General features: G+C 39.0%; 1 protein-coding gene across 2 annotated transcripts; it reads right to left on the reverse strand.

The window, feature by feature from the left end:
- Positions 1-202: 202 nt before the first annotated feature.
- Positions 203-13860, reverse strand: adgrl4 (adhesion G protein-coupled receptor L4). Of its 2 annotated transcripts, XM_034530867.1 has the most exons (16): positions 13773-13860; positions 13206-13355; positions 10165-10314; positions 9279-9428; positions 8831-8901; positions 7641-7820; positions 6969-7152; positions 6687-6800; positions 6007-6206; positions 4340-4519; positions 3331-3534; positions 2796-3016; positions 2187-2253; positions 1959-2050; positions 1597-1765; positions 203-1032 (listed from the first exon to the last, which is right to left on the reverse strand). In XM_034530867.1, the coding sequence occupies exons 1-16, from the start codon at positions 13816-13818 to the stop codon at positions 970-972; spliced, it is 2241 nt and encodes a 746-aa protein (XP_034386758.1). In that variant the 5' UTR covers positions 13819-13860; the 3' UTR covers positions 203-969. The 2 variants fall into 2 exon arrangements, with proteins under 2 accessions (XP_034386758.1, XP_034386757.1); XM_034530866.1 differs by having other exon boundaries at positions 203-1765.
- Between the last annotated feature and the right edge of the window lie 1377 nt (positions 13861-15237).

The following is a 15237-nucleotide window of genomic DNA, read 5'->3' on the forward strand; positions in this document are numbered from 1 at the left end:
CATTTTTGCACATCATTTACTCATAATATGTCTGTGTGCAGATCTAGTTTTGTTTGGTTTTAATTATTTGGGATTCAGACAATTTATGAATAAAATGTAACAAACACATTTACTGTTGATGGTAAGATCGGTAACTTAGTTTGTTATTCAACACTAGCCTTCTTAAAGTCAATACCCTGCAGCCCAGAAAACTGCTGGGTGATTGCAGCAATAAGGCAAAAAACACTGCAGGAAAATAAAGGTTCGACCACAATATGTATTTCTGTACAGCCCAGTATCAAAAGACCTTAAAGGGCTACAACATGGCTCACATGGACCAACATGCTACACACATCAACACGTACACAACGAGGAGCTAGTGCAGATGATGCAGGTGGGTATAATAACCAAAGTGTTGCCAGCTCTGTGTCATATGTGGTTCCTCATTGTGTCCAGTAGAGGGGGCTGTTGACCTTCTGCAATGCCCTCGTGTGAAACCATCCTGACAATTCAACTCAAATATACTGTACACTGTGTGATCTTCATAAAAGGGAGGTGGAGAATGCATTAAACAAGATTATTGATTTTGCACATAAATGTGAGCGGCAGAGATGCGTTAGTTTGCCACATTCATTTTTAATAATTTACAAATCAATTTCAAACACCAGAAAGGAACAGAGACAACAAACTGTGTTATATGAAGTGTAATGCCAGAAACTGCAGAGGCGTTAAATTAAACTGAAAAAAATATATATATTTTGCTTTACACAGAAGTATGTATAATGTGAAAATATTGATACAGAAGTCTATTTCTATTGTATGTAAAACAAACGTATAGAGCAGTCTTTAACAGGGGGGAAAAGATGTTTACGAATGATGAGTGCTCATTTGTAAGACATCTGTTCTAAATTCCTCCCGTACTGTTTTTCAAAACTGAAAGCGTCGACTATTATTGTACAGCATAAGGGATCAGGCTTCGGTCGCGGTTCTTCATCTCAGGCATTCAAAACAACATGGCACGTTTTTGAAAAGTCTGTAGTACTCCTCCTGAATCTGCAATGACACATTCAGGAAGGTCAGAATTGGATAAAAAATGTAGAATTTAAATACCATGAGTTACTTGAGTATTGACATGTTATCAATATTTATTCCTTTACCTTATCTTCAGTGGGAAAATTGTGTTTTATTCTGCTCAAAATGTAACAATACAGAAATTATAAAACATAGCACTATGAATCTGGCAATTTCGCATGAATCATTTCAAAAAAAAAAAATTCTGTAATTTACACTAATACGTATATGTACTTCTACATTAAGATTTTTAATTGTATTGGAGTATTCTTTTCTTTCTGGTATTGATACTTTAACAAACCATACCGTATCTTCATGCTTCTTCTACTGTTATAGAATAACATTTTCAAATAACATTTTCTAAATGGCAAAAAGATTGTTTATTTCCTTTCTATCAACATACTATCATGCTGCTCATTAGCAACTAATTTACCTTCCTTTGTCTTGATGTGAACTGCTTACTGACCACAACTATAGCCACACGAATAATGTTGAATAGATACATCTTAGAAAACACAACTCAAGGGACCAAAGGTTATTTATTACCTTTCTAGACAAGACGCAGAGGAAGATGAAGATGAACATGCCCTGGAAGGTGTTGGCGATGGTGAACAGATAGGCAGTGAGGGTGGTCTCATTGAGGATGTGCAGGACTCCTAAAGTCCAGGTGGCTCCCAGCACAAACAGCAGAGCCAAGCCACCACGGGCACAGGACCTGGGCGGGATAACACTGACTTTAGCTGAGAGATTGCAAAAAATACATCTTCATTTTAAGTCAACAATAGCTAATTGGAAAAAGATGCTACAAGGACACAACATGAAACCATTCCAATCCACAGGAAGAGGAAATTACTGCTGGATTTTCAATATTCTTTTGACTTTCTCAACAAGAGTACGGATAATCCTACCTGATATTTTCATAGTGGCTGATTTCCGGCTTTTTCACAGCAGTATGCCGGTACACTTTGTAGATGATTACTCCAAAAGCCAAGAGATTAACCTGTGGTGGAGACCGACCAAAACAAACATGACAACAAGCTTGACGAACCAGCCGGACCAAATGGATACCAATCTTTTGAAACGATCCCTATGTGATGATTGTAATTAATAATTTAACAGTCATTATTAGATCTTACCAGAATGATCAAACACGCCGGCCCAATGAAACTCCATATGAAGTGGTTTTCTGTGCTCAGCCAACACCTGCAACACAAATCCTGTTATTCAACAAACACCTTTATGTGTGTGTTTTAGATGCAATAATCCCTCCTCCTGCAGCAGCAATGCCCTCCATCACTTCACTTCAGTCCAATCGCCTAATCTTAATTCTGACAATATTGTATGGGCTACATAGCCTTCTTATCTTACACGCACAAAAACAGTTGGTTAGAAAAAGCTACCTCTGCTCAGAGGTATGAACAATCGGCACTTCTTTTTTGCATAACCTCAATCTTTTAATTATATTTTACATTAATAAACAAAATATGAACTTTTATTTATTAATGGGTTTCCATTTAAACTCTCCATGTTCAGCATTTCTTTTAAACTACTTATTACCTTACAAGGCAGTCCAAGCATCTTCTACTTCCTTTATGTCCCCGCAGGCCACATTTAATCTCTGTCCCCATGTATTTATAATTAATGTCATTTGTTTATCTTTCTTCCAAGAAAAATGCTGAATGAGATTGAAAAAGAGGTGTTTGTATAAACACGTGCGTCTCCCCCTCATCTCTCTTTGCACTTACACTTTATCAGTGCCGTAATACTTGGAGCCGAGTGTTGCCGAGATGGCCACCACCACCGCAGGGCTCCCATAGCCGAAGATGTAAAAGTTGCGGTGCAGGAAGCCTTTGTTGTAGATGACGCCGACCACAATTAAGTACAGATGGATGCCCTCGATGCACATCCAGGCAAAGGCCGCGAGGAAGAAATAGTGCAGCAACCCGGCAATAACAGAGCAGAAAAGCTGCCAAGAGACAGACGGAAGAGGAGGGATAGAGACAAAGATTGGAAAAAAAATGTTAAGATGTGTAAAAGCACAGTTATTTTATACCTTGACGTACGAATCGTCATGTGCGTTTCTCTTTTGCCTGATTTATGAGATGTGTTGCTAACATGTAAGCATTTTTATGTCAGAGGGATGAACCAAAATCATATTGTTCTGTTAACCAACAAAGCAAGTGAAAGTGGTAGAAGTCGAATGAGAAGGGTTTTAATCAATGACATGACAGAATAGTGTCTCTCACACTTCGGTTTCACCGCCTTCACCCGGAGGCTCACCTTATGTGTGTTCATGTTGATCCCCACCAGGAAGATGAACTCGGCCATGAAGAGGCTGCAGCACAGGTTCTTGTGGATGGTGGTTCTGGTGCTCTGGATCTCACTGAAGAACCAGAAGGTGAAGATGCACATAGACAGACAGATGAGGGAGATGATCATCCCCAGCTGGGTGATCCGGGTCAGGATGGTGTAGTGGGCGACCAGCTGAGAAGCAAATGGAAAGGGAGGCGTTTCATTCGCGGTTTCATGGTATGCTGAAGTGTAATTCCTTGTGTTTTCTGCTTGGAGTCATTCGATATACAGTATATAACATGGGGGGGTAGGCTGGGGTTACACCAATATGTTGGGTTGCAGGCCTTTTCTGTTCTGGTGCTGCTGTATCAGATGATATCTTACAGAAATAGGGTCGTAAAAAAGTTCATTTTAATTTACTTAATTTTAAATTAGTTTTTTGGACAAAATAATTCTAAATTTATAAATACACTCCCTGGTTTTGTTAAAGCAGTGCTCCGACATCCCTACAGAACATGTACGAATTTGAGGGCACGATTGAGTGCTATAAAACAACAGGGAGTGTATTTTTAAAGGGTGTGGGTGGGTGGATATCTCCAACATTTCTTTTTTCCTTTTTTAATATGTAGTGAGTCACATTGCCTTTAGGAGCTTCATTGTTTTTGGTTTAGACATTTTGTGTTCCATAAAACGCTGTCTTGCAACTTGTTATCCTGAGTGTAAATGAATACTTAAAACAATAGCAATATGTGGTTTTATTTTATTAAAAGCTAGTAACATTTATTTAGCGCACATAGAGATTTAGTGTTTGATAAAACCACAAAGGTTTTGAATTTGAAGACCATAAGATTATGAACTGAGAACATTCTCATCCTCTGCTTGATCAACCTTCTTCCTTTCAACTATTTTGATGAATAATGTAAAACCGCGGTGGAGAAATGCGAGAAAAGAAAAGAAAACACATGCACAGTTGTATTTTAAATGTATGATTACTCACATTGGCTCTCCCAGAGGACATGAGGATGGCAAAGTGTGTGAGGTGATTGCAGGAGCAGGTGGTTGCATTGCTGCTGACGTGGACCGTCTTGCAGCCGTGAGTGGCCCAGTGGCCCCGGAGGCTCTCTGGCTCGTACTCCCAGAAAGCACACGTGGTCACATCAGCTGTCGTGTCGACGGGCTTCAGGAGACAGAGAGGAACAAAACGCTGATAACTGTTCATGACTCTGTTTGGTATTCTGCTCTGTGACATCACGGCGGGGGATAAAAACGGACTATACATAAATTACTATACATCTAAAGTTCAAATGCATCAGACATGATATTTAAAAGGTTACTTTAGTGTCATTTTCATGTTGAAAAAATAAATAAAAATGTTTTGCTTTGTTTGCATTGGTTTTTGGTACAATTCTTATTGTCTCTCAATTCTAAGACTTATTATTAAAACAATATCGTGTCATATAATTATCATGCATGACTTTGGCTCAATACGACACAGGGGGCAGCTCGTTAAGTGCAGTCATGTGCTGCAGCTCACTGTGTTTTTATGAGAAAACATTATTGGGATGTCCAAATTAAAATTCACATGAACATATTGAAAACAGAGGTACAAATATTTCCATAAATTGCTATGTTAAATTTACATTGAATTACACAAATCCACACAACATCTACACAACCTGTAAAAACACAGACTTCACTATTGTGAATAAATAAATAAAATCTTTTTTGTTTTAGTATTTTCAGGTGGATTTTTATTTTCTAAATCCTTACTAAGCTGACATTCAATTAGATCTGTATTCAGACCAGTTGGTGTAGTCTTTATATTTTTTTCTTTAGCAATTAGTAATGTATTTAAATTACAAAATGTTTCTATCAAATGAATACGCGCAGTGTGTCACAAGAACAGGTGGAAGCAATAAAAATAAAAATACCACAAGCAGAAAGAATCTGCATGAAAATGGAGCCCAAATTATTGATTGTTGCTCTTTAAAGGCAATTTACAGAAGATGTTCATTGCTCAACATAAATCATCACCTCCTTTGTTAGGCTTAAGCCTCAAGGGTCCAACAAAAATAATGATTTCACTTTCTCATACATTTTAATTATCTTAAAAGAAAGAAATACCAGTACATTAACTTTTAGGGTTATTTCCCTCATTACTCCGCTTTCCTCCATCATCTATTCACCTTTCCTCTTCAATTTCCCCTTAACTGAGAGGTCATTGGAAGAAATATATTAAAATTTCATAAAAACCTAACACAAAGCACTAACTATTCCTCCCATGTGAGTTTGTTTGAATTTGACTTTAATGGAAACTCTTATCAAGTTCCTGCAAGAGTCAGTGTGGGAATAATGTAGCTGTACTTTGACAACAACATATATGATGGGATGTTTCAAACTGAACAAGATCCATTTGGAAGCTACCGTAATGTTATATATAACGATAGAAAGACATATTCGTAAGAAGAACGATGCTACTTTGGTCTCACGGTGAGTTTTAAAATGCTGCTTTTATAAATCCAGTCAATAATAGACTGAATAAGAACAAAGATCTGCCTCACAGAAACTATACAGAAAGACTTTTGGACCCAGTTGTACAGTTGCTGCGAGGTGGATCTTTGTTCCAAATTGAACATGTAGGTATCCGCTCTGTCGAGTCTTTACCTCGCTGTGTCTCAGAGTGAAGGAGACGTGGTCGAGTTGGTAAACGTCAGCAGGTTTGACGGCAGCAGCGATGACTTGGGAGTTGACAGTGATTTCCCCAGCCTCTGCATAGCGAGAGGAGTCGGTGACACCCGGGTCGCTGCTCGGCTTCAGGATGTCACCGATGCTGTCGTATCGCACAAACACCACTGACACACTTCCTGATGGACACAACAAAGTTTAAACAAATTAAAGTAAGTTGCTGTATTTTTGTATCAAACTGTCAGTCAATTACAACTTTGTTTTAGATCACGCAGAAACAGAACATTTGTTTTGGAAATATCATGCAATCAGAGTATATTCAACCAATTTATTGACAGTAACTTGAATGTAGATGAAAACCATTTAACATTTACAATTTTCTTTGATTGTTTGATCAGTTTTTTTTGCATGTACCAGGCTACCTGATGAAGAAGCGTTGTTTCTGGCCTGCTGCATGTGTAACTGTTGCCATAAGGACATGGAGGACGGATTGTGAGATGGGTGTTTATACTTGCTCAGATGTTATTGGAGCAAATTCTAACATATGCACCTGAAGGCATCAGCAAAAAAATAACAAAGATAATATGACGATCCTGTACAGCAAAGCAGATGGTGATACATGTGACCATCCTTTAAACATGTAAACTCAGCTACTTTACCATTCCTATCCTCCTCTGGTTTCAGTTTTGGAGTTAGATGGATATGATCACCACCCATCGAGGCAGACAGTTTGGCTTTTATGTGACGAGCATCAAAGGTAAAGAGTTTCAGTTCTGTGGTTGAGGAGGAAAAAAAAGACAGAGATATTAAAGAATTAAAAGTATGAAAATGGCAATTATCCAAAAAACTCACTTTACTGCACACAGGTGGTAATGAACGGCAGGACAATTTAATATAATTGGAGTGTCTGTGAGGGCGCTCTGTGTTAATAATGATCTCACCCATTTCTGTGGCTTTGATTTGGAGCTCAGCTGGAGTTTTGTAGTTGTTAGCCAGAGTCAGAGCACTTTCCTCAACAGTGTGTAGCAGCTTGGTGACGGTTCGTTCCCGTCGCTCTTCTTTCATTCGGCTCCAAGCCACCAGTTCATCCTTCTCCACCAAGTTGTTTACTGCTTCCACTAATTTCTGATGAAAAGCAGATTTATCAGTGTGACATGTGTGTGATAGTTTACCATGTAACATATGCGTGTATTGCGACGTGTTTTTAATCATGGTTAGAACATTATGTTTATCTAGGTTTCGTCTCCGTTGACGTCTCAATAATTACTCCATGTGGTGTGGCTTTTATTTTTTTTGGGCACGTCGTAACCTTGGTAACCTATCGCAGACATTCCTCCACTATTGAATGATACGTTATATCAGAGTGAATTTTTAATGAGAATAATAAATAAATAAATATTTTAGATACAATTCTAAAGATATCATATATATCAAATAAAATCAGCTTGCACCTTTAAAACTAAAGTATTGAAGTGTCTGATTTATCTTTCTCAGAACTGCACAGCACAATAAGAAGGAATACGATGGACTGCGGTGCCTCTTTTTCCCCGAAGCCAGTTCATAGCAAAACTCCAAATGTTGATTGAGAAGGAAGAATGGTAAACAAAGATTACTGTAAGTGTGGAGTTGATGACGGATGGTTTGACAGTGTAATCCTTTCCTCCGGCGGCCAGTGTTGATGCGGATCGACTCAAGGCCTCAACATATGCGATCACTTCCACTGAGGTGAGTTCGCCGGACGTCTGCTTGGCAATTTCCTTCAGTAGACTCTGGGGCTCTGTGAGGTTGCTCATCTGGGATGGGTGGACAAGTGAATGAGAAGAGTATTTATATGATATCACATTCCTGCAACATATCACATCCAGTCCTTCATGGTTTATTAGAACATATTGATGTATTTTTTGTTGATACAGACTTTGAAATGTCCATCATTGATCACAGCTTTCTTCTTTTAGATGGAACTGGTATCGAGCTCACTCAAACTCAATAAAGTACATATCCATATTGAGCAAGTTGGATGTTCCCCACATGGAGGAGCTGTTTGGTCATTCTCAGAACAAATTTTCTCCACCTCTATCAAAGGTGCAGTTTTTCTATTTGTTTTCTGCTGCTCCTTTAATGTGTTTGTTTCTGTTAAATAAAATAAAAGTGGCGGAGCATTTTCAGACAATATACTTAACTGGAGATTGCCCTTCTATACATGCTCAGAAACATTAAGGATTAAAGATGGAACATAAAAACACAGGAAATCAGAGGAATGCAAGCTTGCATTTCTGTGTTTTTATGTTCCATCTTTAATCCTTATATATATATATATATATATATATATATATATATATATATATATATATATATATATTACACAGATTTATTCATCAAACATTTAATTTTGTTATTGAAGCTCTTTTGACAAATACGAGAAAATAGATTTTCAGAAATGACCTCTTATCTCGTGAGGAAAGAGCCTGGAGGACGTTTAAATTAGGGAGTAAAAATTATAAAATCAATACCCACAATTGTACACAATATTTGTTGACGTTGTCATGGTAACAGCAAGGCGCTGTCAATTCATATTTACACCATTTCAAGCCCTCACAGCCTCTCCTACACTCAAAGCTTTTACCTGGTGTGACGTCATTGAGGGCCCAGGGTTTAAGCCCTTAGGGGGGACATTGGGATTGGGACCTTGCAACTTAAAATATTGTTTCATTTCATGTTTTTCATGCTTCTCTCCAACAGAGGGCAGTGTCATCACATCTATTTTTTACCATATTTGGCTGAAATCCCGAGGAGGGGTACTTACATATTCAAGTGTTTTGTTGACAGTCTGTGTGATGCACCCGATGTTGTCATGGCAGTATTTTTGGGGATGCTCTGAAAAAACAACAGTTACCTTAGGCATCTCTTTGATTGCAGAATTTATTCACAATATTTCACCAAGATAAAGCGTGTTACACCAAAGTCTGAATTGCATAAAACCTCTACAGAAATGACATCAGATGGCTCTCTGCGTGATCAATATTAAATCAGCGGTAAATTTAAGATTGCCCCGTTAACTTGATGTATTGCATAATAGATTCTTTAACGCAAATTTCAATCAGCTCTGTGTTGTGTGTGACGGAGTAAGGGAGGGGGGAAAAAAGATGAAGAAAGATGTATGTCCTTGGATGAAAGTACCAGTGCGTGTGCATGCGTGTGTGTGTGCGTGCGCGTGTGTGTGTGCAGGTGAGCTCTTCCATCCTCATACCGACCTTTACATCTTACACCTCTCTCTGGATGAAAGTGCTTAGTGCCTGAAGTTGGGATGTAATCACGCTGACAGTTGCAATAGCAAGATCCATTCGTATTCTGGCAGTGTGAGTTTGGTCCACACACCTGTCCGGACTTGCATTCATCAATATCTGAAAGGTGCACATAAAGAGTTCAGCTCCACTTTAAGATGAACACATAATGATTAAAGTCACTCTCAACATAACATAATGCAAACAACTAATAAATACAGACTTCAACTGAGACATTTATTGATGTCTCTGTTGAAGTAAATGTGTCCACCTCAAACATTTGTAAAAGGGATGCTGGAATTGAAGTAGAGTTAATGTTCTATCTTCACACAAATAAAGATTGTGGCATAAATAGTTTCACGCATTATACTTATTACACTGTTTAATTGTCTTTGGAAGAGAAACTGCCATTCTTGCATGCGTGTTACACATCTGAATATTCATAAATCAGCTTCTAAAATCTGAAAGCGACACGCTTCTACACGGTATTAAATGATGTGCGGCACCGAGTTGGATATCTGAATGAATACTTTGTACACCAACACGGGATAAAGGTGTTGTTGTTCAGTTCTGCAAATGGAGCAAAAGATTTCGTGTGGTTGCTCAGAATAGCAGATGGGAAGGAAGTGAAAGGCCGAAGGGGAGAAGCAGCTCCAGCACGTTCATCCTCCTCAGCTCCAAAGAAAGAGAAAACAGTTCACACACAACCCTGACGCCCTACACAGCTGTGTGGCAACTGCTTCCCCACATATACACAATACCTTGCTACGTCAGGTCCTCTGTCAGCATGTGTGTCCGTGACCGAAAAACACATTTCTCTGCATCTAAAGTACCGAGCCACGGAATCGTACATTACCGATGCATTCAGTGCCATCGTTGGGCTGGAACTCAGCCAGCCCCGTTGATGTGTATCCAGAGACACATGTACAGTAGTAGCTGCCCGCGGTGTTGGTGCAGCTCCCCCTGTCCCCGCAGATATTAGTCACATTCTGGCACTCGTTGTCATCTGTGGTGAGAACATCAAGGTAGAAGGTAAACTGGGTTAGTTGCAAGAGAAAAAGAAAAATCAAATTGTAGTGATGCTTTCATGTTCATGCAACATGAAAGCATCACTACTTAGGCATTCTCATTCTTGGCTCAAATACAAATGTATGATACATATTTAGATCTACACAAATCTACTAATTCAGGAAGTTAAAACTCCTCTTTATCCAACCCTTTATTTAGACAATGATATATTTGTTCATCCTCGGACACTATATTATCAATTTATGATGTTTAATGCATTATTTACAGGCTGCTCTTACATTAATTGTCCTGTAATAGTTTATTTTTTGCTTTTGTTCAGTCTACCATGTCTCGGCCCTCCTCCTGCCACATTTTCCAGAAGGCTTTTCAACGTACTCTCTAGAGAAATGCCCTGACCCATTACAATCGATTCTTTTGTAAGTTTTAGATGGAGAAATCTGGTGATAATTGTAGTTGAGTAATGACAAAGCATCAGTGCAAGTTTATTTAAAGTGGCTTGGAGGCAGCAGTTTGGTAGCTCGGGAGCTGGAGGATAACCAGGTACAGAGTTCTTCTTCTTCATCTTCATCATCATCATCATCATCTTCATCTTCTTCTTCTTCTTCTTCTTCTTCTTCGACTGTGAAGCATTATGCAAAATGGCTGAACTGTCAAAGAGCTCTGGCAAAAACTGATGTAAATCCTTTAATTTGTAACTTAAAATTGTGCAGTAAATTATCTCTGCTTGAGGAAAAGGCTACAAACACTACAAACAGCCGAATTAGCATGACGTGCTTGGACATTTTTTTTCTATTAACATCTGTTTTCCAAAAACAGAAGGGACTGCTGTAACTTCTGATGCCTTTCGCCATCAACTAAGAAATTATGATTTGATCGAATTATTGAGGTGAAACTAACCCCATACAATCACCATAGCAGCATATTTAATCTTTTTTCGGCGGGGGCTTTGAGTGCATGTTCACAAAAATATTGTCTTCATTGAACCTCCACAATTTAATTACTATTGAAAACACTTTGATTTGATCCTGATCAAATGTGTTTGAGGAGTTTGAACTTGATGAGGCTCCATTGTGGTCTCGTCTCAGGCTCCACTAACTTAGTCTAGTCTTGATTAAAGCCTTGGCTGGCTTCTATGCAATTTGTATTGTTGACATTTGTGATTGCTGAGCAGTTATGTGCCTTTGTTTGATTTTGATAAAGTCAAATTGTTGCCCAGATTTAGAAAGCACCAGATACAGAGCAGTTTGCTGATGATGCTGTTTTGGACCGCACATTATAGAAAGTGCCGTCTCTGCTCGCTCAGTTTATTGGAAATGACCTGGGAAGACTTTCCACTGATGTTTAACTTGTCTGTGATGGACGCTGTGCTCTTCCTCTCCTCTGTACTTTTTGCACAAAAGCTGTCCGGGAAAGGAAATCCTCTGCTCTGAAGAGAGAGGTGATTATATTCAAAAGGGAAATACCTCCATAACACACCCTTGGGCTGTCACTGTTGCGTAAACACTGTACCACATATGTTATGATTCACTTTCATGTATTTGTGTTGTCTGTACAAAGTAGAGAGTGCTTTTGTCACTTTGTTTAAAACATTTTAAAAAGTTTAAAAAAAACACTGAATGGCTCAGATAAACAAATCTATGAATTCCTTTTTGGGCATTCTTTTCACCTTTTAATTACATACATAGAAAAAAAGTGAATGTATCCTGAACTGATTCATGGCCCCAAACTTTGTACTAACAATCTAATGACTGGTACAGTATTCCCCCTGATCGTTTTTGTTTGTGTTGTTTTCACACACCAAATTAACAGAATAGTTTTTAAATCTGCTACTGCACCAGTAATCCGTTAACCTTGAACCTCTGTGTACCTTTTTGTTTGAAAATCATTGGCCACAGTGTTTGTGTCACTCACAGTTTGATTTACTTTTGGCCCTTGAAATATGTAAGCTGCACTGTGATTGTGCTCAGGTTTGGTCAGGAAACAAAAAGGGCTCCAGGAATTCTAAACAGCCCAGAGACAAAACAGGAGTAACAATGCAGACTGAGACAACACTAGCCATCAAACATGTTACTCACAGAGCTCTATCGTGGGGATGTCTTTTCACACTGCAATGTGTTGCCTGTAATAAACTCTCAGCTGTGAGCTACCAGCTAGCTGTTGGGGAAGTTTATGGTGGACAACAAAACCCACACGGTGCCTTCATGTATTGAAGTGGACATTCAGCTCACTCGCAACAATTAAATGCAACATTTTACGATAAAAACGTTTTTAATAATTCTAATTTACACTTTTATTAGGGAAATTCTTCTCTGCATTTGACCCATCCTCAGTTATTAAGGGAGCAGTGGGCTGCAGGGGAGCAACTGGGGGTTCAGTGTCTTGCTCAAGGACACTTCGACATGCAACTATGGAGAGAGCGGGGATCGAACCGGCTACCTTGTGGTTGCGGGACCCCATGACTTACAGCCGATTCCCAAAAGAAAAAAAGTAGGTTACTTCCCTTCTAGCCGTGTGGACTGAGATATGCAGCACACTGGATTTACCATTGTTGAACATAATGTGTATTTTGGGGCTTAGATAATAAGAGACAAACAGTTGCAGAAGAGCAATACAACATAAAACACCCTGATTTGCGTTGATCAAATGACCACAGTTAGCATTGTATAGGCGTTTACGTGCATCCTATTTTAATTGTTTTTTTGTGTCATCTTAAGAAGCTTTAATATAGTGCCTGATATATTTTTAACTGCATACATCCAATCTATTTTACATTGCACAGTCAACCACCATTTTCAAAAAAAGTAAACCCACATGTGTCATCATAGAACATACTTATTCACACATGGGTGGCTGTGTGTTTATATTCACCATAGCAAAATGAAGTTCCATCTCCAGTGTATCCATTGTTGCAGAAGCAGGCATGGTTTGATCCGTTCAGGGCCTTGCACGTTGCGAGTTGGTGACAAGAATCACAAATGTCAGAGAGGCTGCATGGGTCCATCAGACTGGAGAGCCATGCTGCGTAGACACAAACGCCACACACAGGGGTGTGTAAGTTTACTTACACCATGAAAGAAATTGTGTAAATCCTTTAGTGATGCAACTGCTGCCTGTGTGATTCTAGTGAAAATGTCATTGTTATCTCCGGCTCTCTGGTTAACCACACGGTATCCACTGAAATAATGAATTAAACCACAGTACGTACACATTTTAAATACAGTTCATGTAGCAAAACAATCTGTTGTTAGTGAAAAAGAACATCACAACACCAATTCATAAAACAAACAAACAAATCGTATATCAAGCTGAATTGTGTCCCCATCACAGAGCCCAAACCCATCATAGCTAACACGAAGAGCCCATAAATACAGATACATCCACCGCTGTCTCACTATTAGACACCTGCCGTGCTGGAGGATAGATAAGTTCACGTACCTGTCAAAAGCACAAGCTTCATTGGTGACTTGAGCAAGGACTCCATACTTGCTCTGCGTTGTCGATTCTACTTTTAACTCAGACTGTGGTGGGCAGGCTGCTGACGTGGTCCACTTCCTGGCATCAGTTTTCCTGTTTCCCTAAACCTGGCCCTTCCTGTCTTGATCTTTAATCTGTTTTTGAAAAACATGCAGCCTGACCCCTTCAACAAACCGCCCCCACACACATAACCCAACACACACTTTCTCATTGTGTGTCACTGTACACCCCATTTAAAAGAAGTCTGAGCAGCATTCGGTCACTTTTGCGCTGGGTGGTTGACACTGTGACTTATGTCGCCATTTTGGAAACCTCCTCCCCATTGTTCTCACTTGAACAAGTACAGCAGGCTGTGTAAACACAGGACGAAACAACACTGACTAACTTCATGGAAGGACGACCCCCTCCCTTCCGCAAAGGATTGTACACAAATTCCCACTCACATTCCAGTGCTGTGTGTCTTCCAGTGGCCATATCAGTGTTCTTCAGACAGACGCTGATATATCCGTATTTCCTCCAGGTTTTTGCTGGTCAACAAACTGGATACAGGCCTTCACATTTCAGTTTATACACTGAATAATGTAATGCAGATTATTTTAGTGTAGTGTTTGATGTATAGGGTTACGCACTGCTTTTTAAAATATTATAAACAACTACATTCTTGCCTTACTGGGTCATATACAGGAACTATGAGTCACACTTTGTTTAAATGAGAGAAAAAAAGAAAGTGAAAGAAAATATTTCATGTCTGGTCCAAGCTCATATTTAGATCCAAGGTTCGGTCTTTTTGACCTTTTCTTTTAAACTGCCTGGTAGTATACACATTTCCTCTAAAACAGGGATATATTGAAGAAACTATGTTCAATTTAAATGACACATTGTGCGGTTTGCTATTGTTCACATTGCTATGCACAGTGCCTTAAAAAGACAAGTATGTTTATATCAGCATGGTTGAAGTAACAGTGGTGTTGTACAAATATGGTTATATAAACAGCATTGTAAGGCCCTTTGTACTGCAGTTATGAGCCTTTGAAGATAAGCGATAGACATATTTTATTTTTGTTTCTTTGACACCTGTCATGGACTAATGAGCTCATTCTTGTATGGGAAACAGGCAGCGCTGGGTTTTTTAGTTTTTTGCTGGTGGGTTACTGACCCACACTAAACAAAGTTGTGTTGGGTTGCCGAATGGCAGATGTCAGTTTTAAGTTTGTCATCTTTCTTCAAAGCATCAAAGCCATCGCATATATTTACAGGAACATTTAGCTAATCCACCATATCCATGAATGTCCTTTTTTTTTAAAGAAGAATTTAATTGTCAGTGGCAGTTAGGAAACAGGTGAATTCACATGTGAAACAGTGAGAATAGTCCAAAAAGAGAAGTGGCCATTCAGGTGTAACTGGGGTCTTTTCAAACTGCCTTCTA

Source organism: Cyclopterus lumpus, chromosome 4 (assembly GCF_009769545.1).
Source record: "Cyclopterus lumpus isolate fCycLum1 chromosome 4, fCycLum1.pri, whole genome shotgun sequence".
Classification (NCBI taxonomy): domain Eukaryota; kingdom Metazoa; phylum Chordata; class Actinopteri; order Perciformes; family Cyclopteridae; genus Cyclopterus; species Cyclopterus lumpus.